Consider the following 23,261-nt stretch of genomic DNA (forward strand, 5'->3'; position numbering starts at 1 on the left):
TTGGAGCAAAAAAAAAAAAAAAAATCCAGTCCAAACAGGTGTAGCCCCTTAAATAGTAGTATATATAAATCAGGTTCTATTTCTCATTTGCTCTACACTTGAAAGTTATTTTTTTATTTTAGTCTTTATAAATATATTGTTTGAGGAGAAATGTCTACTAGAAAATATGCATTTGGATATGAAAACTTAAAAAAGGAAAGAAAGAAGAAAAATTAATTGTGTCTCAAAAAGGATCAATGGATAAATTTGTTATTAGTAATAAACAAAATATAACACAAAATTTAGATGAAAATATCACAAATGAGCAAGAAATTCACCAAAATAATTTAGAAGAAAATGATGTTCAATTTTGCAATACAACAAATCTTGATAATGAACTTCAAAATAATTTAGAAGAAAATGAAAATAATGATGAAAAACATAATATAAAAATATTAAATATACATTAATTTAATTAATATATAAGTATAAAAAAGACCCCATTTTTTGGAGGAAATAAAAGGTTGGTTCTTTTCTTTCTCTATTTATTGATTTTTATTTATTTCCTCTCAATGTTATAATTTATAATTTCGTATGATTTGTACATGCTTGCCGTAGTTCTATGTGTATATATATGGTTAAATTAGAGGAGATTAGTTATGTTTGTTCCCATGGAATGTAAATTGAGGAATAAAATGTCTTGGTGCCTGATTTTGATGCACAGGGTTATGAGTCATTGGTGGTTGTAAAATGTGACATTGTAGGCTATTTTATTTTTTATTGAAGAAATTGTGTAATGTGGGAAGTAGATTAGGTATATTCTAATTTCAAAGAATCATCCCAAAGGAGTAGGAACTCACTTTCCATCTTGTAGGAATGCATATTTTAACAAAGAATGTATGCCCTTGTGCTGACAGATATAATTGAAGTCATCAAATTCCATTTCATTGAATATAATTTCCAAACCATTCTTGGACCTAAAAATTTGAATAATCTTCACTTCGTCACATTATTGTTGTTATTTTTCAATAAATTTCCCTCCTGGACTTCCAGGTTGGCTTCTCAAAAAAAAAAAAAAAAAAAAAAAAAAAGTTTGCAGCATTTTAGTTTTGTCAGCTTTAGGATCCCAATTATGACCTGCCTTCCCATAGATATATATATTCTCAAGCTTTGTGTCTAAGTTTTCCCAACTTTTGGCAAGTAGTTTGGCAGTAAATGGTGCATTACTTGTTGAAGTTTTAATTCAAAGTTTAATAACTTGGGTTTTCCTTTTTGAAGGATCTTCTTTGTCATCATATTCCTGATGATAACCAATTGATTTTCTTAATGTGAAAATTGATTTGTTAATATGTTCCTTGGTATTTTCAATAATGAAATTGTTCTATTTACAAACATGGTTTATTTTTCTGCAGGCATTTGCAACCATGCCTTCCAGTTCCACTACATCAGTCGAGGATTGAAAACTTTCCAAGTTTTCCTATTGGTGATGTACTATGTTTTATGGCAATCTGGTGTGTCTTTATTGTTATTGTTTAGAGTATTATAAACAAATAACAATTATAATTATGCAAGTTCCCATTTGAAAGTTTTGGATAATTTATAGTTATGTTAATCTCACGGTTCCTTGAGTTATTTGGATGTGAAAATGTGCATGCTTGGAAGTCACCAACTTCAAAATGTGGCAAATGCCCACTCATGCAACACTTTGCCTTCGTAATCGAGGTTTCTTTGATTGTGTTCTCCACCAAAGGGAAGCTTTTTTTAGTATTTTATCGATTTCAGGTTTATAATTCTATTACAACATTTTTCGTTTTGTCATTTTATTACTAGTAATAAGAGCAGCGTGCATAAAATTGTCAGTTTGTAAGAAATTTGTCCCAAGTTAAGCCTGGAAAAAGAGCTTAGATTCCATTACATGTTCATTTCCTTATAATTTATGGATGTCACCCTTTGTTTCTCAATCGTTTTAGGTAGTTATGAAGAATCTGATTTATAGTTTTAAATTTTGATAAGAGAGTTTTAACAATGATATCGTGTATATTTTATGCCAAAGTCTCCAACCCCAATGAAGATGGAAAATTATAGATTTATGGGCTAGTGTCAATTATCATTGTAATTAATAAAGAGATGATGAACTCCACTTAGTTTTTTATTTTAGTAAGCATTAGTTGGTGCAGCTTTGCAATTTCTGTAACAATACTATTAATTGCTTGATTATGTCATTGAGCCATTCATGTAACAATACTATTAATTTTGCTAACTTGCAAGTGGACACGTTGATAATTAGCTTTGCACATTCTTTTTATTTAAATTTGTATTGTTGAGTTTTCAAACATTGTTATGTAAAAGCAAAGTAACATTATTCTGTAGAATCTTGTGCACTTGTTGTGAAGCTCTGAATTTCTTGATTTTGATTTAATCTTGGACTGTGTATACTCTTAACATTAATCTATACATATTAGATTTTTAAATATATTTTATTTTAGTTTTGATTTTGGAAATGCATAGGAGATATTTGTGAAATTATCTGTTAGAAACTTTGAAATGATGTTAAGCTATTTTATATGCATGTTATGCAGTCTTGAAGGTGATTCATCAAATTGAGAAATGCACCAAATTGTGGGAATGATCATCTACTAACACTTCCAAAAGGGTCATTGAATGATCACTGGGTATCAGTGACTTCTAGAAGTGAGGAGTATTGTCTTAAACATATGCATAGAAATCAGTATGAAGAAAGTCTATTCAGATGAGAAGATGATAGGTAAAAGACTTGATAGAAGCCTTCATCAATTGTGAATTTTCTTGCTATTTGTTAATATTTAATTTAATAAGGTTTTTTTGTGTGTTTCTTTATATCTTCATTTGACTTTTATGGCGCTTACAAGTTATTCTAGTTGATTAGGAGTTTAAAGATAAGGTTTTGAGATCTGATGTAGTTCTTTTATGGAGCTTTCTGATTATTCCATTTTCTTTGTAATACATTATCAGCTATTGGCAATTATGAGATTGATTTTTACCTCTCTAGAGTGGAGCTTGATAATTTTTTTTTTTTTTTTTTTTGGTTCCAACTTTGGCATGTAACGATTTACAGCTAGAATACAAACACAAACAAATATTGTTCATGAAAAGAGCTTCCTGGACACAAACATAAGTCCAGACTTCATTATGATTGGTACGTAAGAATCTTTAGACAACGGTAGCTTTGACATGGAGAAGCTTCATTGTTTCTTTAGGACATAACTCTTGCATATAATATTCAAGCTTTACAACTGAGGCTTTATATATATGCTTATATTGCGGTATAAATATTAAGTATAATAATTCCTCTAGTGTTATATACAAAATGGATTAAATTTAATAATGTGATTATATTCACTTAATAATGTGATTATACAAAGTTTCACCGTTGATTGACTAATACAATTTGACTGTCTTGAGTAACACAATTTCAAGGGAACAAATGAAATGTGACCGCCATCATACATTGCAGAGTACAAGGTATTAACCATGCTATGGACCGAACTCAGTAAACCAACCAACTCCAGGGAATCACAATGTTGGCAAAAGCGCAAAGCGCCACAGCTCCAGCACATGTAGCCTCTAAAGCTAGGTGTATTCAATTCTCAAAAAGAAAAAGAAAAAAGAAGCTAGGTGTATTTAAAGAAGCACACTTTAGGCATGCTTTTTTTGTACTTCTTTATTTTTCAAAGAAATAAACCAAAACTTAATTGTAGCCATAGTATCTTAACACTATTGATATAAACCATTAATTTGGTATATAAAATTCAATGTTAAGGTGTGCTACTATATAAGACCAATTTGGGACCACAATCACTCCAGTCCACCATTCATCTTATATTAGCTAATTCTTATAGATTTATAATTATTAAGTGATTAAATATATAACTAAGATATGTAATTAGTCATTGCTCATTATAGTTACCTAAGATTTAAGAAAGGATATTGCCAAAAGTACTCATTTAGCTTATCCAAAAAATAAAAATGACTTAACTTGCATTATTTATGGTAAAATTGCAAAATGATGGGCTTCTATAACTTTCATATGAATTAATAAAATTATTTTATATCCATTTACATGATTATTTGATCTCTTAATTGTTGTATTTTCCATTAATAATTATTTTCAAATTTATCAAACTATTTTTTTTAAACGTGTGCTTCACATCAATCTAGTGCACACTTGTACTGTGCCTAGGCTCCAACAAGAGTTTTCACTCAATTGTGCCCTGCACTTTACCAACACGAAGGAGTTAATAATAGATTTCAAGTTGTATGAGTTCAAGCCATTGAATTATACTTAAATATCAATTACATTTTTGCATTCACCCACAAACAGTATGGAGCATAAAAAATTACAACATGTCTATCAATACAATAAACAAACAAATAGAAGGGAGCACATGTTAGCTTGTCTAAGTTGATTGCCCTATGTTACCACAGTTAATATCTTCAACTCATAGTGTCTCAATCCCAACATAAAACAAGACTATTACTAAGATGTCAGCAATTCATCCATTTCATAACATATCAAACCAAAATCTTGGCCTGCCCATCATGTTTAACTCTTCTCTCTCAATTTATCTCTAAAAACTTGAGCACAAATGCAAGTAGGCTTTATACTCGTATATACAGAACCAAAGTTGCATTTATAATTCAGCATCTGTACGAAGTAGAAGAATCTAAGTCATCTGGTGGGCCCAAAGTGCAATCACATGTGATGTTGGTACTCCATAATATGAGAATGATACCATCAAATGTGAAAAATAAATAAGAGAACCACCAAATGTGACAAAAATACAGTTACATGTGATGTTGGTACTGTACAATATGAGAATGTTACCATAAAATGTGAGAAAAAAAATCACCGAATGTGACAACAGTACAATCATATGTGATGTTGGTACTGCATAATGGGAGGATGATACCATCAAATGTTAGAAAAAAAATAAAGGAATCACTAAATGTAACAAAAGTACAGTCATATGTGGTGTTAGTATTGTGCAATGTGTGGATGGTACCATCAAATGTGAGAAAAAAAATAAGAGAACCACAGAATGTGATAAAAGTATAGTCACATGTGATGTTGGTACTGTGCAATGTGAGTATGGTACCATCAAATATGAGAAAAAAATAAGGAACCACCAAATGTGACAAAAGTACAGTCACATGTAATATTGGTATTGGACAATGTGAGGCTGGTACCATGAAATGTGAGGGAAAAAAAATAAGAGAACCACCAAATGTAACAAAAGTACAGTCATATGTGATGTTGGTACTGCGCAATGTGAGACTAGTACCATAAAATGTGAGGAAAAAAAATAAGAGAACCACCGAATGTGATAAAAGTACAATCACATGTGATGTTGGTAATGCACAATGTGAGACTGGTACCATAAAATGTGAGAAAAAAATAAGGGAACCACTGAATGTGACAAAAGTACGGTTATATGTGATGTTAGTACTACGCTTTGTGAGATTGGTACCATAAAATGTGAGGAAAAAAAATAAGGGAACCACCGAATATGACAAAAGTACGGTCACATATGATGTTGGTACTACGCAGTGTAAGGATAGTACCATAAAATGTGAGAAAAAAATAAGAGAACCACCAAATGTGACAAAAGCACAGTCACATGTGATGTTAATACTGCACTTTGTGAGATTGGTACCATAAAATGTGAGGAAAAAAAATAAGGGAACCACCGAATATGACAAAAGTATAGTCATATGTGATGTTGGTACAGCGCAATGTAAGGATAGTACCATAAAATGTGAGAAAAAATAAGGGAACTACCGAATGTGATAAAAATACAGTCACATGTGATATTGGTATTACGCAATGTAAGGATGGTACTATCAAATGTGAGGAAAAAAAAATAAATGAACCCCTAAATGTGGCAAAATACAATCACATATGAAGTTGGTACTGCACAATGTGAGGATGGTAGCATCAAATGTAAGGAAAAAAAAAAGGAACCACCGAATATGACAAAAGTACAGTCACATGTGATGTTGATACTATACAATGTGAGGATGGTACCATCAAATGTGAGAAAATAATAAGGGAACCACTAAATGTGACAAAAGTACAATCATATGTGATGTTAGTATTATATAATGTAAGGATGGTACTATCAAATGTGAGAAAAAAAAAATAAAGGAACTATCGAATGTGACAAAAGTACAGTCACATGTAATGTTGGTACTGCACAATATGAGAATGGTACCATCAAATATGAGAAAAAATAAGAGAACCACCAAATGTGACAACAAAGTATAATAACATGTGATGTTAGTACTACACAATATGAAGATGATACTATCAAATGTGATGTTTTGGTAACCTAATATAGCAGGTTGCTTACTAGTGGATACCGTACCCAAAAAAAAAAGATGGGGTATTGTAGAATTACCCTTTTAATAAAGGTAATTGATTTTTTTTTTTTTTTGGCAATAACGGCAGATGTGTGTGTTTTTTATTTTTTATTTTTATCGATTATAATGGCAAATATATTCACAAACAAACGTGTGTTTGTTTTATTTATTTATTTATCTATAATACTATTTAAGAGGCTACACTTGTTTGGACTGGATTTTTTTTTGTTCCAAAATACCCCTACAGCCTATGTTTAAGTAGAGACAAAAGTAAAGGATAGTCCGGTAAAAATATATGTCTAACTTGCACTAAAACATTGCCTACAAAATAAGACCACTCTTTTGATGGTTTTCAAATTGTTTTATCCATTTATAAAAAATAAATAAATAAATAAAACAAACACAAGTTTGTTTGTGAATATATCTGCCATTATAATTGATAAAAATAAAAAATAAAAAACACACACATCTGCCGTTATTGCAAAAAAAAAAATCAATTACCTTTATTAAAAAAAAAAAGAGTCTATTATTCAAACTTCTCTATTTCCCATGTTTCACGTTTTCACGTTTCTTTATTTATTTATTTATTATTTTTTTAACTCTCATTACCATCTCCATTTTAATTTCATCATTTAAATTGTTAATGATGTTGATTCAAGAGTCTGTTATTTCCTCCGCCAATTTGCGAAATCTCTTATACTTTCAAGAGTGCTAGCAAGTTTGATCTCATTCCTATTTCCTATGATATTTGCTTTTGTTCCTTCTACTTTTATGAAATAATTTTATGGAGTCTAATTTGATCTAATACGTTTTGCATGCCATTTTGAATGAAAGGATTTTGGTTTCAAATTGGTGGATGAGGATGAATGGACATTATCACTATTGGGAAACATGTACTAAAAGGTATGTTTGCACGGTTCAATCTATTCAAATTTTCTGTCAAAAATTTTCTTTTACTTTGTTTGGACCAAAAACTCTTGAGAAAGATAGTAACATCCTTATTCCATTCACATTGTGGTTTTTTAGATATGTGTTTCAACTGAAAGCACTATAAAGCGACCTTGATAGATCGACAACTGATGCCAATCTAGGATTTTAGATTTTAGCCAAACGAAAGTGTTAAGATTGCATGAACCCCAAGATTTTATGAAGAAGTTACCAAACTTTTACATTTCCTTTTCTTACTCATGTTTCACATTTGAGCAACTTAATTTTGAATGTGTAATTACATTTGAATCATGGAAAGCAACAATCAAATAATTGAATTATTTTTTGAATGTGTAATTACAATGTACCTATGGTGTTCCCTTCTTTCATTTTTATTTTATTTTATTTTTCAAATGAAGAGGGAAATTATTTATTTGTCAATTCCTAATCTTATATCTATGCTTCTGTTTACCTTTGCATGTTTATTTTGGAAATTTTGACTTCTGCATGTGTATGGTGGGTGATTTTTTTTTAATAAAAAAATAAAAAAATAAAATAAAAAACAAGATTTTATGCTACCGATGTTCTTTAACAAGTTAACTAGGACCCCTCATTCTTCAGGATTCTCCATATGTTACAGGGTAATTTTTGTTAGGAAGTTGGGCCACTTTAACAGAGAAATCTAAAAATGAAGTACATGACAATATTGAACTGTTGCTTTATATTTTTCAATCACAAACCCAGTTTGAACAATCTTCTACACTTTCAAATTCTAATTATATTAAGGTTTTCAAAATTTATCTATAAACATTCACATTAGAAGCAACACAAAATTTGGATGATATATAGGAGCACGTGTGATGAGGCTCTTTTTTATTTTTTGGTTTTAATGTTATAATTTTCTATTTATACCTAGTCGAAGTTTACATGTTTGTCCATTAATTTTACACATTTGTGAATGACTGATATTACACATATAACATTTTTTTTTTTTTGGTTAAATATTTCGTTGGTCACCACATGTATTTTGTAAGTAGTTTTATTGTTACGATTTCATTATGCATTTTCATTATATGCACTATTTATAAGATTTATTCAATGGATCTGTTTTTTCCTTCCCCTATAGGTTAATACTAAATTATACCATCATCTTCCAATTAATAACACGTTGATTAATACATAAACAAAATTGGCAAAAAAGGATAATAATTACGGAATACTAGCCTTTGAGCACGAGCTCACGCGCATGCTCAGAGGCTTTTCTATTTTTTAGGTAAGGGTTAATTTTGAGCATTTATTATAATTTGAGATTACTTTATTTTCCAATCACAAAAAAAAAAAAAAAAAAAAAAAATCTAAGGATGTGATGAAAAAATTATTTCACCTGCTAGATTTTGTGATATTTTTAATTTTTTCATCACACCCCTAGATTTTTTTTTGTGATTGGAAAATAAAGTAATCCCAAATTATAATAAATGTTCAAAATTAACCCTTATCCAAAAAATAGAAAAGCCTATGAACACATGCGTATTGTTGTAGTTTCATTGAACAATAACAAGTTTTTAGCAATTTCAATCAATTAAGTACAAGCATAACAAAAATTTAAGCACAGCCATAACACTAACACAAGACTTATTAATAAGACCCACCAAAAAAAAAAAAAAAACAAATCCTATCTATAACCCAAAAAAAAAAAAAAAATGCAGGCTTAAAAAAAAAAAACTTGAAGGCCCAAACTTAACGCCCAGTCCAGGGAGGGTCCAGGCAGCCCTAATGATAAACTGATAAGTGATAAACAAAGTTACAAAACCAGCCAGGGAGGGCCCAAATCAACAAAGTTATCTTAAGTTCTTAACAAATAAAAATGGAGTGCCCTGTGCCCAAATATTTATAATTTTATACCTGATTCCTGAACCTCAGAACCTGATACGGTGAGGTGAGCAGTTGAGACTTGAGAGAGGCGGAGAGCAGAGAATCAGAGAGAGGCTGAGGCGGTCCAGCTGGAGACTGAACAGTGGAGACTGGAGACTAGAGAGAGGCGGAGAGCAGAGACTAGAGAGAAAGGTAAAGTTTTTAGGGTTTTGAGTGGATTTATTTGTTTTGATTTGTGGTTAATCTCTTAGACCGGATTTGTAGTTTATCTGGTTGATTTTTGGTCAATGATTTTGTTTAGAACCAATGTTTAATAGGATTTACCAAAATTTTTGTTTTTTTGGTTAAAAGGATGTGCTAGATTATTTTTGTAATTCATTTGAAACTAATTTTTTTTTCCCTCTACTACCCGGTTCTTTTCTAAAATTTTGGGCCCCCCTTCCACTTGGGGGCCTTAGGCAATTGCCTAACTCGCCTAAGGGAAGGGCCGGCCCTGATTCAAAATCATCTAGATCTTGGCGTTTCAGAACCATAATGCGACTGCCTGTGAGTACCAGTGAAGTCTTATTTGAAAAGAAAATGTTGATTCAAGAAGTCTGATGGTTTTTTTTTTTTTTTTTTACCTTGGACTATTGGTTAATTATGGTTGAGTTCACATCAAGAGATAAATTTAAAAAGAAAACGGAATCAAATCCATGAAAGCTAATTCCATGTGTGTGAGACCCTTAATTGTGCATCAAGGAGCATAATAATGTAGCCAGTACTTTGATTGGGATGCTTGATTTTACTATTTTAGCAATTTCTCTGGTGTTTATGTTTGCTATTTTATACTAAACAAGGCTTTGTCCTCAAATGTCTGGGACTTTAAGCAAATTTCTTACTATTGACTAATGGTGATATTTAACCATGGCATAGAAAGTGAATTATGCTCCTTGCAATTTTTATAAAATATCTTCTATCTCACTTGTTGGTAATCTATGTGCTTTTTCTTTTTCTTTTTTCTCCCCTTTTCTTACTTGGATGAATTAGTCTATATGCTTATTTTTACCTTGAAGAGAGAGTTTTATGCTTAAGCCTTCTGATTGCATTCCCTACTTTGGCTTTCCCATTTCTTTTGATTATCGTTGTTGTAGCTTGCATCTTTTATTTTATATATACAGAAGGATATTGGAGTAGTGCTTAGAGATTACCATGGACTGTGTAGATCAAAGGTGAAGACATGAATGCATTCAAGGCTTACAAAGCCTGTGCCCCAATTGCATGGAGCCCTAACCTATATATAACTTTGGTGAGGGGAATTCCAGGGACAAGGAGACTTCACCGGCGCACTTTAGAGGCATTGCGACTGCGCAAGTGCAACCGAACTGTCATGCGATGGAATACTCCTACTGTCAGGGGAATGCTCCAACAGGTTTCAATATTACACTGAATTCATCCTTTGCTTGAAATTGTGTATCTATACTTGTTCTGATTAGTAATTTTATAAACCAATCAGGTCAAGAGATTGATAGTGATTGAGACGGAAGAGATGTACAAGGCTCGCAAACAAAAGGAGGCAAACCACCAGGCTTTACGTCCCCCATTGGTCATAAATCACCTACCTGCTTCAGCAAGTGATTCTTCTTAAGGGTCTATGCATTTTTTTCAGTGGTCAGCTCTAAGCTTTTTATATGTGGATTTGTTGTTAAGTAGACAGTTTTTCCAGAATCGTTGCCAATTCAGTAATCTTGATGCTTTGTCTAGTTTACTAATGTATCAATGGACCCAGTTGTTTATTAATTTCTATATTTTTTTTGAGTCTTGTGATTCTCAGCTGGAAACATTATCAGGTTAGAAGTTGCTCTATGGAGAAATCCTACAACCTAGTACCCTTTTAATTTATATCTGCAATTTAGTGAATGGTTTCTTTTGATGAGTCCCTGATTGGCAGAGGTAGTTAATTAAGAATGTTCATGAACATTGAGAACGCACATTAATGTGACATTTTCATAAATCAAAAAATATTTAATAGGGATCAAATGACCAATTACCATGTGATGATTTATGAGGATGAAACACATTGATTTTACAATATCTGGGACCAAGTAGTACTACAAGTCCCTTGAAAGCATACATACATGCTAGGGTCCCTTGAAAGCATACATACATGCTAGGGTACCTCCATTGCCTAAATACTCACCTTCTCTTCTGTTTTATCAACTGTAAGACCATTTAAAGTCTTAAGCTCCTTTTCCCCATTGTCACAAGTGCTGATATGCTGCTTCTCTTTGTATTGGTGTCTCATTGCAAAGGTCAGAAAAACTAAGAAATTCAGTAATCCGAGCACTGCAAGCAGCCAGTAAAAGTTGTCTACCTTTCCCATATTTAAATCGCTCTTGTTGGTCACTTTTTCCACAATAGACACCAACAAACTGCTAACAAAGAAACCCATGGAGATGGTGCTTAGGAAAAGCCCTGTGCTCATGGATTTCATCCTCTCTGGTGCCTCTCTGATGAAAAATTCAAGTTGTCCAACATAGACAAAAGCTTCTCCAGCACCCACTAGAAAGTACTGAGGTACTAGCCAGAAAGCACGTATTTTGTGATTCTGTTGAACTGCAATTTCCCTCCTTTGTTTCTCAATAACTGCACCAGCAACCATAGCTGCTATTGAGAAAATGAGCCCAATCCCAATCCTTTGAAGGCTTGTTATTCCTTGGACTTTGTGGGTGATTTTTCGAGCAAGAGGGACAAAGAGTTTCTCATTTAGGGAAGTAACTAAAACTAGTCTCACATGGAGAAGGTGACTCTTTTTCAAAGAAGTCACACACTGGACCCTACCATACCCTAAACTCCTTATCCTAACCCTCACACCAACAAGTATTCACATCCACTCAACCATATCTCCACATAACCAAACATTGTTGTTGATCATTTTAATTTTAAATTGTTATTTTAATAAATTAATGAATAATAAATTGGTAAATTTAATAAAAAGATATGAGATTTTAATATGGTAAGTGAGGAGATAGTATATTATCAAATGTAGAATCCTTCATTGATAAGAAGAGAGAATCATTATTAATTTGTAAATGTGAAAATTGGGCCCAACTGTAATAATATAAACGAAAATGGACATATCCAGAGAATTTCTAAGTAAAGAGAGGTGTTCTTTCAGTGGAGTTTTGGACTCGACAGGAGAAGGTTTGTTGCACTAGACTTGAATCGTGCCAACCGTAAAGAGCTTAAATCTACATAAATAAATAAAAAAGTGAAATACATGTTATTCTATTTCTCTGGTATTTTTATTGTATTCACCAATGGGTTCAAACCTAATAACCCTAATCTTATACCTTTCTTTTAACATACTTGACATCCCTTAATAACATCAAACCCATACTGTGTTCTTATCATCAATGCAACAATGATATGACCTTCATCATTTCTAACGACAACACCTATGTTCGCTGCTTGGTGGGCAAGTGGCAATTTAAATATAAATGTTTCCATTTATAAATATGAAGAAACATTGAGGAAGACAAAACCTAACAATTAATACGAATTAAATTAAAATCGTTGAGGATTTGATACAACATAGTAGGGCACCACCTTAACATAAAAGCTTTTGTCAATATATTTAAAAACAACAATATTGTATAACCCCTCACGATTTTTAATTTTTACCTAATATGGATCAGTCTATTCGTACCGGATAGACTAATCTCAAATAACACCTTAGTAGTGTACGAGATGCTGAATAGATTGAGGAATAGAAGACAGGGCAAGGTTGGCCACATGGCGATCAAGCTCGACATCAATAAAGCATACGACCGAGTCGAATGGGAGTTTTTGCGCAAGATAATGCTCAAAATGGGGTTCTCAGACAGGTGGGTAAATCTAGCCATGCAAGGTGTATCCTTAGCAAGCTATTCGATACTCATCAATAGAGAGCATCGAGGTTTTATCCATCTGACACGAGGAATAAAATAGGGTGACCTGCTATCACCATATTTATTCCTGTTTTGCGTGGAGGGACTTTTAGGGATGCTCCACAAGTCCATTGAAGCACAACACACACAGGGCATCATGTCTTACCAAAACAGAGTTACAATCTCTCACTTACTTTTCACCGACGATAGCCTACTCTTCTGCCCAGCCACCTCGACCGAATGCCGTCTTCTACTCCACATACTAGGCACATATGAGAGAGCTTCTAGCCAAGCCATAAATTGGCAGAAAGCAGCATTATTCTTCAAACCAAATATAGATAGAGTGATACAACACTGAATTTGAGAAATACTTAGGCTTGCCGATGGTGGGAGGAAAGAATAAGGTGAATATGTTCAAAGAATTGAGAGAGAGAGAACAACTAAGCGAGTCACCGGATGGAAAGCAGGGAGAGAGGTCCTCATCAAATCCGTTGTGCAAGCCATATCAACGTATTCAATGAGCCTCTTCAAACTGCCGAAGAATCTTTGCAATGATATTAACTCTATTATTGCGAAATATTGGTGGGGACAAACAAGTGACGAGAAGAAAGTACATTGGATAAACTGGAAAAGGTTGTGTGACCTGAAGAAAAAAGGGGGGATGGGTTTTCGGGATATAAACGCTGTTCATGTTAGAATGTAATTTGTAATTGTCAAAGTGGGTCCCTAACTATAATCTAGATATCAACAAATGAAGAATCTAGCAGTAGCAAAATTGAACAAGGAAACAAGTGGACACCTCATGGACAAGTGTCAATCAATGAGAAATAAACCATACTTCTGCAATTCTTGAAGCTTGTAGTCATCCTAAACTCCTAACACATCTATATATAGATGTGAGTTGTAAAATGAAGTATGTAACATTCGGAAAAAGAACAATGAAATATTTATGCTGCAATACTCTGTTTTTCCTTCATAACTAGCATAACAGTAACATCTCTACAAAAGTTAAAAACTAAATTCTACTCCTAGCCATATAATTAAGAACTTGCACCCAACAATTTTGATATCAAAGCAAGTTGCCAGCCCCTTTTGTCCTAAAACTATAAACCAAACATACACAAACCATAAACCCTGGCAACAAGTACAAGTACAGCCACCTTCAACTATGCCCAAAACATTGTTCCCATCTTCATTCTTCACCAGTGAAAGCTATGATTTTTGGAGCACACAAATGAAGACAATCTTCATCTCACAAGACTTGTGGGATTTAATTGAAGAAGGCTATGAACAGCTAGAAGATCTGTCAACTTTGACAATAGCAAAGCTAAAGGAGTACAAGCAAAGGGATGCAAGGGCTCTACTCTTCATCCAGCAAAGGGTAAGTAAAACTATTTTCCCTAGAATTTCAGGTGCAACTAAACAAAGAAGCATGGGAAATTTTAAAAAAGCAATTTAGTGCTATGATAAAGTAATTTCAATTAAACTACAGGATCTTTGGAGAGAATTTGATAACTTGCAAATGAAAGAAAGTGAAACTGTACAAGAATTTTTCTCTAAAGTTTCAGCAATAATAAATCAAATTAGAGGCTATAGAGATAATATAAATGATCAAAAAATTGTATAGAAAATACTAAGAAGTTTGTCAATAAAATTTGAACATATGGTTGCTGCAATCGAAGAAGCGAAAGACTTATCAAAGCTTACACTAGATGAGTTTTGTGGATCTCTTGAAGCACATGAAAAAACTAAAAAGAATGGATAGATTTTCTACTCAATCTTTTGAACAAGCACACATACACATACACATACACATACATAAGCACACATACACATACACATACACACACACACACATACACATACATATACAAATACACATAAACATACATACATATACACATAAATATATATATACATAAATATAAACACACATACACATAAACACGTATAAACTCACATAAACGTAAACATACACACACACATAAACTTAAATATAAACATAAATACACATAAATGCTCGATTTAACACACCAAAGTAACTAACGAAATTGTTTGAGGATTGATGTTAGTTTATAATTTTTTCCAGTCTATATGAGGGTTTAATTTTTTTAGTCTGTATGTGTGTTTATGTTTATGTGTGTGTGTTTATGTGTATGTTTATTTATTTTTTTTTTGTTTTTGTTTATGTTTGTTTATGCGTGTTTATGTGTATATGTGTTTATGTTTGTTTGTTTTTGTGTATATTTGTTTGTGTTTGTGTTCATGTATGTTTATGTGTATGTGTGTTTATGTTTATGTTTATGTTTATAAATATAAACATACATAAACATGCATAAATATAAACATAAACACACATGCACATATACATAAACATAAAGATACACACACATAAACATACACATACACATACACACTCATACACATACATAAACATACATACATACATAAACATAAATGAACATAAACATAAATATAAACACACATACACATGCACATACACATAAACATAAACATACACATACACATACACATACATATACACACACACTCATACACATACACATATATAAACACATATACACATACACATACATTTTGGGCTTGCATGAGACACTTCTATACATCTGAAATATAGTTTTTACATTGTTTCCACTTGCCAGCAAACATGTGCACCTACACACGGATGTGTACAACCCACCCATTCTAGGAATATTACTCAAATTCATATGCATGCGATTTATGATGTCTTCTGTTTCCCATTGATTGCCTCACTCTTTATCATAACTTGTTTAGATTTAAGTTTGATTGGATTGATTGTTTTTTCATTTTGAGTAGTTTAACACCATAAAAGAAGTCCATGATGATAGATCTTGGTGCAAATAAGCATGTTGTCAAGGACTATCTATCCTTATGGTTTTAAGACATAGGTCTTCTCTATCTATTACGTAACTGTGGGGCTGGTGCAATGGAAACCTCTCTCTGATTACTATTTCATTATTTGATAAACAACAATAATAAAAGTGCCAGAAAAGTAGGTAAAAAACAGTGGATTAAAATAACGGTAGAGCAAAAAACATATATGTTTTGCACACAATTCTTTCTAAAGTTTCAATACTTTCAGCAAGATTTTTTATTTGCAATATAGAATTGTTGAGCATGTGTAGTTAATTTATTTAACATTTTCGCTTTTCCTCCAATATATTTTGCACTTTTGCTTCATCACTTTCTTTGTATTTAATCACGTAGTTTCTTAATTGTTTATTTTTATATGTTTTGTGCTTCTAACAATGGAAAGAGTAATGATGCTAATATAGTAATTTTCACATTCTTTATAGGTTGTTCCAAGTAACGTGGTTGAAGGATACTAGGTTCATATATGATTGACATAATTTAAGCAAAGTTTGTGCTTCACCTCTTTTCCTTGTGTAATGTTTTTTTTTTTTTTTTGGTTGTAGTACTTATTTTAAATGCAATGCAAAACGAATTAAAATACACCTAAAAAGGGAAAGAAAAGAAAAGAAAGACAAGACTTAAAGTACTGTAAAAATTTGTTAAAAATAAATCTGCACCAGCTAGTTTTAAATTTCCTATATGTTTGCATGTGTGGGCCATATTCTTCTGCTTGCAATTCCAATTGTTTATTAATTTTGGAAATGAGACATAACATCAGATTGTTGGGGCCAATTAAGACTTGATGGAGTAGTGTTGGGAAATGCATTGGAAACCTATTATTTTTGGGAGGGTGGACTGTTGAAAGGAATGAAAATGCAGGGTGGCTTATCATTTTCTCTTGTTTGGTTGACTATAAAAAGGGGAAGAAGAAAAAGGACCATGAGCATATTCCTTCTGGCCTCACCATCTTCCATTCATCTGAAGTGGGAGAAAAATGACAAGAATAAAGGATTTGACAAATTTATCCTATAATTCATCAAAAACAATTCCATAGAAAGATAGAATGGGAAATTATTACAAGATACAGATTCCTTTTTATCCTTTCACTTTTTCATCTTTCCTACCAAAAAATAGTAAAGGAAAAAAAAGACAATTTTGTTGCAAATTTTATTTTTTTCCCCATCCCATTTCATTCATCCCTTACTTTTCTATCCTTCCCACCAAACTGGCCCCAATGGCAGATGTGTTTGGAATCTTTGAGATGTTGAGCTGACTATCCATTAAGATTTCACTTCCTGATCATGTGGGCTCTGCTAATAGAAATAATTAGTACAATTTAATTGTGAAAATCACACTTAGATCTGGAATAAGTGATGTCTTCGACATTGTAATTACCTTTTGGGGTGATATTGATGTGTTGTATAAATATAGAAAGCAATCCTTTTTTTAATCTCATCCTAGATGAACATGTCATTCATATACCATACTATTGACTTTTTAATTGTTTCCTTTTTCTTGCAATGTTCTTTTTGACTGAGATTCTTCCTTTTTGGTGTGCCCTAATATGATGATCGACATATGTAACAAGCTTCATGGTTTTATACTCCATGCAGTTTGAGAAATTTACTCATCAGATGAAAGATGGTTGGGGTCTAGCAATTGATGAAAATGTCTTGTTTGGAAGAGATGGGACTTCAACATTGTAGCTGATTAACCATCAAAATTTCAAAGGTTTGTTTATATACAATAGTTGGTATCAATTCCATTTCTTACTCCCCCAAAAAAGAAAGAAAAAGTGAGTCTGTTTTTTTTTTTTTTTTTTTGCAATTTGTTTATTTAAGTGCCTGACATTGCTGATGCTACATCAAATCTATAAGTGATTTTAAGCTTTCTCTAGCAATATATTATCAGGCCTGTAGTCTTTTACCCCTTTCATGAGCTTTTTAATTTTTATCCCCCCAAAATGTGATAGTAGATTTTTGTTTAGTTTTAACTCTCTTTTTGATAAATTTATATATGTTACAAAGAATTTGATTTGATTTCTTTGATATGTTTTTCATGGTGTTTAGTTTTTTTTTTTTTTTTTTTATTAGTTGTGGGCCATGATTTGCATATCTAAGTGGCATTGGCTTAGGGATTCCTTGGTGGGATATTTGACCTCTTTTCGGAAAGTTAGCAGCAGAGTATGAAATTTGTAAACCTTCAACCTATGGAAAAATCTACTTGCTTAAAAAATATCTTTTTTTACGTGGCATGAGTGGAGAGTTTGTATATATGGTTTTATGTCTTGCATTTTTACTGATACAACAGTAAATTACAAGCTTCTCCAGAAAAGTTCACTAAATCGCACTCTTTTGATTAGTGTTTGTGGTAAGCTAAGCTACAATCCCAACTATGCCATGTGAAAGCCCCTGCTATTGCCTCCCATATTTGGAACATGAGATGCTCTTGGTGCAGGACAACCTGAATTTTGCAACAATAAATTTAAAAGACAGGGAAATAAACGGCAAGAACCTAGAATTCAGCACCAAGCGAGGAAAAAACTGTTAGGAGTTAGCACCTAGGGTTGGCTAGAATCAGCACCAAACCAAAGAAACCAATAGAAATTTCGATTCATCAAATCATCTCTATAAATCATCTCCAAAAGGAGTACAGTTGTTTGCTTATATTGGAAAAACTAAACCCTAGGTGTAAGAAACCCTACTTATTGAATGACAAAAATACCCTAAACTTTAAATAAAAATTCTAATTAACCTAATTAAATACTAGGGCCTATAATAAAAACACAATTAATGTTCAAACAAAAACGAAACTAAATTTGTCTCTTTTGCTTCCCAAATCAGCTCCTCCCTTTCGAAAGTATCTTTGACCATTTAAATCCTGCTTCATGGGATAGACCAAGATGCAACTTCTCATTGCAGTATGTTGTTATGGATATCCTCTGTAGGACCAGGGTTTTCCAACAAGTGGACTTCTTTGAAGCTTCAGCTTCTTAGCTATTGCTACCTTCATGATCTACAATTTACATGATACTGTTGTTTGTTGGATGAACATTATTTCATGGATTGAGAAGTTTTCTATTTTCTTGGATTACTTTATGACTCAAAATTTTCATTCTGTAGACTGACTACAATGCTAGAATCTCACCTAAGGATGGTACTTTACTTGGATGGGTTCTTCTTCAAAATTTAAGGTTTTCCTTTGCATTTCCTATCATTTTGATGAATTAACTGATGTTTACACCTACAATTAGATAAATTAAGTTCTATTTTATGTTCTTGAAAGTTGCACTCAATTGTCCTCTTTCTCTCCTTTTCTTTTCTTACAGGGAAAATTTGTTACAAGCTGGAAATAATGTAAGTATTTGAACAAAATATAAAATACTCTATCAAAATATAAAATACTCTATCTTTGTTAAAAAAATTACTTTGCCATTATAGTGCACCTTGTGAATTGTAGTACCATGTAGGCCTTATTTGGTTCCCTGAAAGAGAGGAAAAGACTCCTTAAAAATGGCTTTCCTTTTAGGCATCTACTTTTACTTCTTCTTAATCTTTCTCAGAATTAAATGCTTTTAAAAAAAAAAAAAAAATTCTTTTAAGTTGCCTCTATATTTTTTGGTCAGAAGTTGTCTAATTAATTTTTCTTTGGAAATCTCATGTCCTTCTAGGGTATTGATGTTTTAAATGGCATAGCCTGGAACAGTGCTACAAAGCGCATCTTTGGTAAGCTCCAATGTTTGATATGATTGCTCTAAAATCAGCATTATCATCATCTTGCATGTGGCCAGTGAATTGTTTGGGATATTTGATGTTTCATGACCAGTTGAGTTAGGGAGCTTATCTGCCAAAAACAGAAAAAATAAAAGTTAGTGAGCTAAAACTCAGGTTCACTAGTTTTATGGTATAATTATTCCCCACGTTTACCAAGATTTGCACGTTCCTAAATATTTTAAGTTTCAAACTGGCTCTCTGGAGGCAGATAGCTGACCGTATAGGAAGGGTGATAAAAGAGGGTTTTGGAATATATTGCACTCTTTTGTTGTTTAGTTTTTGTATGTTATTAATTGATGCTGCCTGCAAATTTTTATTCTTTAATTTCTCTCGTTAAAAGCTCATTACGATCTACCTACTTTTCTGTCATTGCAATCTCTTAATGTTTATATTAACTCAAGCATTTTGATGGTTTTTAGACCCCTTACACAATTGATTCAACCTAGGTAATTTGCCAAGTTGTTACTTAGTCCAATTAAACAAGTCTAGGTTATCACAATAATAAAGATCAAATCATGCAAAGCAGCGGAAAATAAATAACACACGATATGATTACCCAGGAAACCAAACCGGTAAAAACCTGGGGAGGATTTGACCTAGCTATCCTCAAGGTAAACTTGAATCCACTATCAGAAAGAATCGAAGTTCATACAAAAGGACTTACAAGCACCCCCGCTCGACTTCCTAATGCTACCAACCAATAGAACTTACTGACACGACCACGTGCAAGCTCCGAATTCACGGACTCCTTCTTTCTTGGATTCCCACCAGCTACAAGCACCCCCGCTTGTGTATTCTTTAAGTTTTAATGGCAGCAACTATTTTGATCATCAAGGTGTAGAGAATATCTCCTCCTTGAAAACCCTAAGTTTATGTAAATGAAAGCTCCTCTAGATCTCACAAGAGATTTACACAAACCGTAATATGAGCAACACTAAAACGTGGCTAGGGTTTGCCTTTTATACTTAGGACAAATAAAAAACCCTAAAAACGTTTTAAAACAATTAGGGCTGAGTTGGAAAATTCTGCAGAAAAGCAATCTGCCCGAGCTTCGATCGGTCGAGCCTAAGCTTCGATCGATCGAGCCAGGCCGAAAGCCATAGTGCTTTCTGCTTTACACTCGATTCCAACTTTACATTGACATACAAATCTGAGCTAGCGTTAAACACTTCTAAACACATTGTTTTGATCATGGTTTGCCAACAATACAAATTAGAGTTCTAAATACATAAAGTCCTACACTTTAGAACCTAACACATTTTTTTAAAGAAATAATGTTGCATCTAATAAGACTTGTTTTCGAGAATATCTGCTGATCATGGCTTATTCAAATTGTATCTAATTTTCCCCCCAAAACAGTGACAGGAAAACATTGGCCAAAGCTTTATGAGATCAAGCTGCATCAAGTAAACAAAACAGTTAAAAGTGGAATTATTGAGCAGCTTTGCTTGCGGGAGCTAGCCGTTTTTACAAAGCCATAGACAAAAAAAATAGTAATAATAATCATGAAGTACTCGACATTTGGAAGCATTCCTCAAATTTTGGACCGTCAATGCACAGGAAAAACCTTTTGCTCGAAGAATAAAAGTTACAAGCAAGAAAGAGCAGTCATTTAGGGGAGGGATATTGTTAGGATCAAATTATAGTGGGAAAGATGGAGGCATAAAGGTAAATTTGAAAGAATTCTTTGGACGATGGCACACAAGTTACTGAGAAAGAATTCCAATAATAAAAAAGAAGTAAAAAGTCTTTATTGGTTGTTGAAAAAAGATGATTCCCTCCTTAACTATCGTTTATCCAGTAAGGCAGTAACCATGTTTGCATATTTGGCAAACAAAACTCGGTGAGGGATGGTGGATACAGTTGCATCATTTAAAATTTTAAATAATATGACAACTTGTACCTTGTTAGAAGCAGAAAATAAAAATCTAAACCATAAAATGGATGAAATAAACAGGATTTGAAATAGAGAGGATCATGTTGATCTTTAAAGCACCGTGGCCATATATATGTGTGTCACATTAGAAGATGTTATTCGTTCTGATAATCTTGGATCCTCTTCTTTGCGTCTCTATACACTATATCTATTTCAAAATCAATCAGGAGAGTAGATCTATGTGATATCCCAAACTGGATTGGATTGGATTGTGCGAGTGTGTTTTATGTTGATGTGTGCTAAGTCTCATATCTGATATTTATTAGGTGGGTCTTAGGTTTTTAAGTGATTATGAGGTCTCTCAATTGTAACTAGACTAGGTTTTTTGGAGTAAAGCATTGATATGGCTAACTTTTTTTTGGTACGTCTTACCCTAAATTCAAGCACTTTTAAACTAGGCAGTGCTGCTATTTTTGGTCTTTTCTTGGTTGCTCGAAGCTTGTCAATTGTTATATGGTGAATTTAAGTCTTATTGGTAAGCTGCAGGGTGCCATAGATTAAATTACTGGGAACTTCATTATGTGTTGATATAACAGTCAAGATTTATGCGTTATACAAACCAAACATATAAAGGTTAAAGGTAACAACATGGTGCTTGATGCATGACTCTACAACGCCTGTTATTCGACATGCTAATATGTGGTGGTACAATAAGAATAGTCTCTCATATTCTCTATTACAGTACCTATTGTCATAGTAATTGTGATTGAGATTTGATACATTACCCACCGGGTGCAATGCCTACTTATACGTCTCACAAATTTTTTTACTTCCCCAACTTTTTTTCTTAAATTTTTGTATTCAAACTTCAAAGTCTAAGATTGAAAGTTCTTTCATAATTCTCAATCTCAGTCATTGAGAAGTAATGCACTCGGTGCAATACCCCAAACCTCAATTCTATTGTACATATGTTGCAACAATGGCAGCTCTTGACACTTCTAATAGTCTCCCTCACTTGTAATAGTTCTAATAGTCTCCCTTCTTGTAATAGTCCCCTCAAGAAGCTGTGAATGTTTATCAAAAACTAATCATATTGAGAATTGTTGAGAAAAGAGGGATGGGCAAAGAGCAATTGCAATTATGTACAACAGGATACAATTACTACGAGGACAGGTTATGTACTACCACAGGGCCATTCTTAAAGACAAGGCATCAAGGCCACAAGGTCAATGATGGCACTTGCAACCTTCAAATTTGCATAAAACGTGCGGATGTTGTAAGTAAAATGCTGTGACAATCTCTTTGAATTTTTTTTATATCTTAAAAATGTTGTTAATTTGGTTTAAAATCAACGTGATAAAATTAGTTTTTACACCCCTGGAATCAGAATATAACTCCAGCTACTGGCCATGGGAGGAGGAGGGTGGGGACGGGTGGTATGTTCATGCAGCAAAATCTTCCCCCTTTATTATAAAGGAAATGTTGGGATTTAGGGTCCATTTGATTAGAGGGTGGAAAAGTGAGAGGATAGAAAATTAGAAGGTGATAGAAAAGTTGGAGGGTAGAAGAGATTTTAATTTTCTTTCATGGTGTTTGGTTGGGAAAATGAAAAAGTGGAGAGATGAAAAACTT

The 23,261-nt window shown here is 32.8% G+C and overlaps 2 protein-coding genes across 3 annotated transcripts; both read left to right on the forward strand.

The window, feature by feature from the left end:
* Positions 1-9,156: 9,156 nt before the first annotated feature.
* On the forward strand, positions 9,157-11,042 carry LOC115962562 (50S ribosomal protein L30-like). 2 transcript variants are annotated; one of them, XM_031081418.1, is made up of 3 exons: positions 9,157-9,369; positions 10,338-10,588; positions 10,673-11,042. In XM_031081418.1, the coding sequence occupies exons 2-3, from the start codon at positions 10,397-10,399 to the stop codon at positions 10,802-10,804; spliced, it is 324 nt and encodes a 107-aa protein (XP_030937278.1). In that variant the 5' UTR covers positions 9,157-9,369; positions 10,338-10,396; the 3' UTR covers positions 10,805-11,042. The 2 variants fall into 2 exon arrangements, with proteins under 2 accessions (XP_030937278.1, XP_030937279.1); XM_031081419.1 differs by having other exon boundaries at positions 9,158-9,369; positions 10,382-10,588.
* Positions 11,043-14,253: 3,211 nt separating this feature from the next.
* On the forward strand, positions 14,254-21,244 carry LOC115965258 (glutaminyl-peptide cyclotransferase-like). The gene is made up of 5 exons (XM_031084429.1): positions 14,254-14,466; positions 19,103-19,173; positions 19,309-19,336; positions 19,651-19,705; positions 21,113-21,244. Exons 1-5 carry the CDS (start codon positions 14,254-14,256, stop codon positions 21,232-21,234), a joined length of 489 nt encoding a protein of 162 aa, XP_030940289.1. The 3' UTR covers positions 21,235-21,244.
* Positions 21,245-23,261: the final 2,017 nt, after the last annotated feature.

Source organism: Quercus lobata, chromosome 10 (assembly GCF_001633185.2).
Source record: "Quercus lobata isolate SW786 chromosome 10, ValleyOak3.0 Primary Assembly, whole genome shotgun sequence".
Classification (NCBI taxonomy): Eukaryota; Viridiplantae; Streptophyta; class Magnoliopsida; order Fagales; family Fagaceae; genus Quercus; species Quercus lobata.

Coding starts and splice junctions, on each gene's coding strand:
- LOC115962562 (XM_031081418.1), top strand. CDS start 10,397: ATGAATGCATTCAAGGCTTACAAAGCCTGTGCCCCAATTGCATGGAGC. Junction 10,589..10,672: donor TCAGGGGAATGCTCCAACAG/GTTTCAATATTA, acceptor TAAACCAATCAG/GTCAAGAGATTGATAGTGAT.
- LOC115965258 (XM_031084429.1), top strand. CDS start 14,254: ATGCCCAAAACATTGTTCCCATCTTCATTCTTCACCAGTGAAAGCTAT. Junction 14,467..19,102: donor TACTCTTCATCCAGCAAAGG/GTAAGTAAAACT, acceptor TTCATTCTGTAG/ACTGACTACAATGCTAGAAT. Junction 19,706..21,112: donor TGCTACAAAGCGCATCTTTG/GTAAGCTCCAAT, acceptor CCCCCAAAACAG/TGACAGGAAAACATTGGCCA.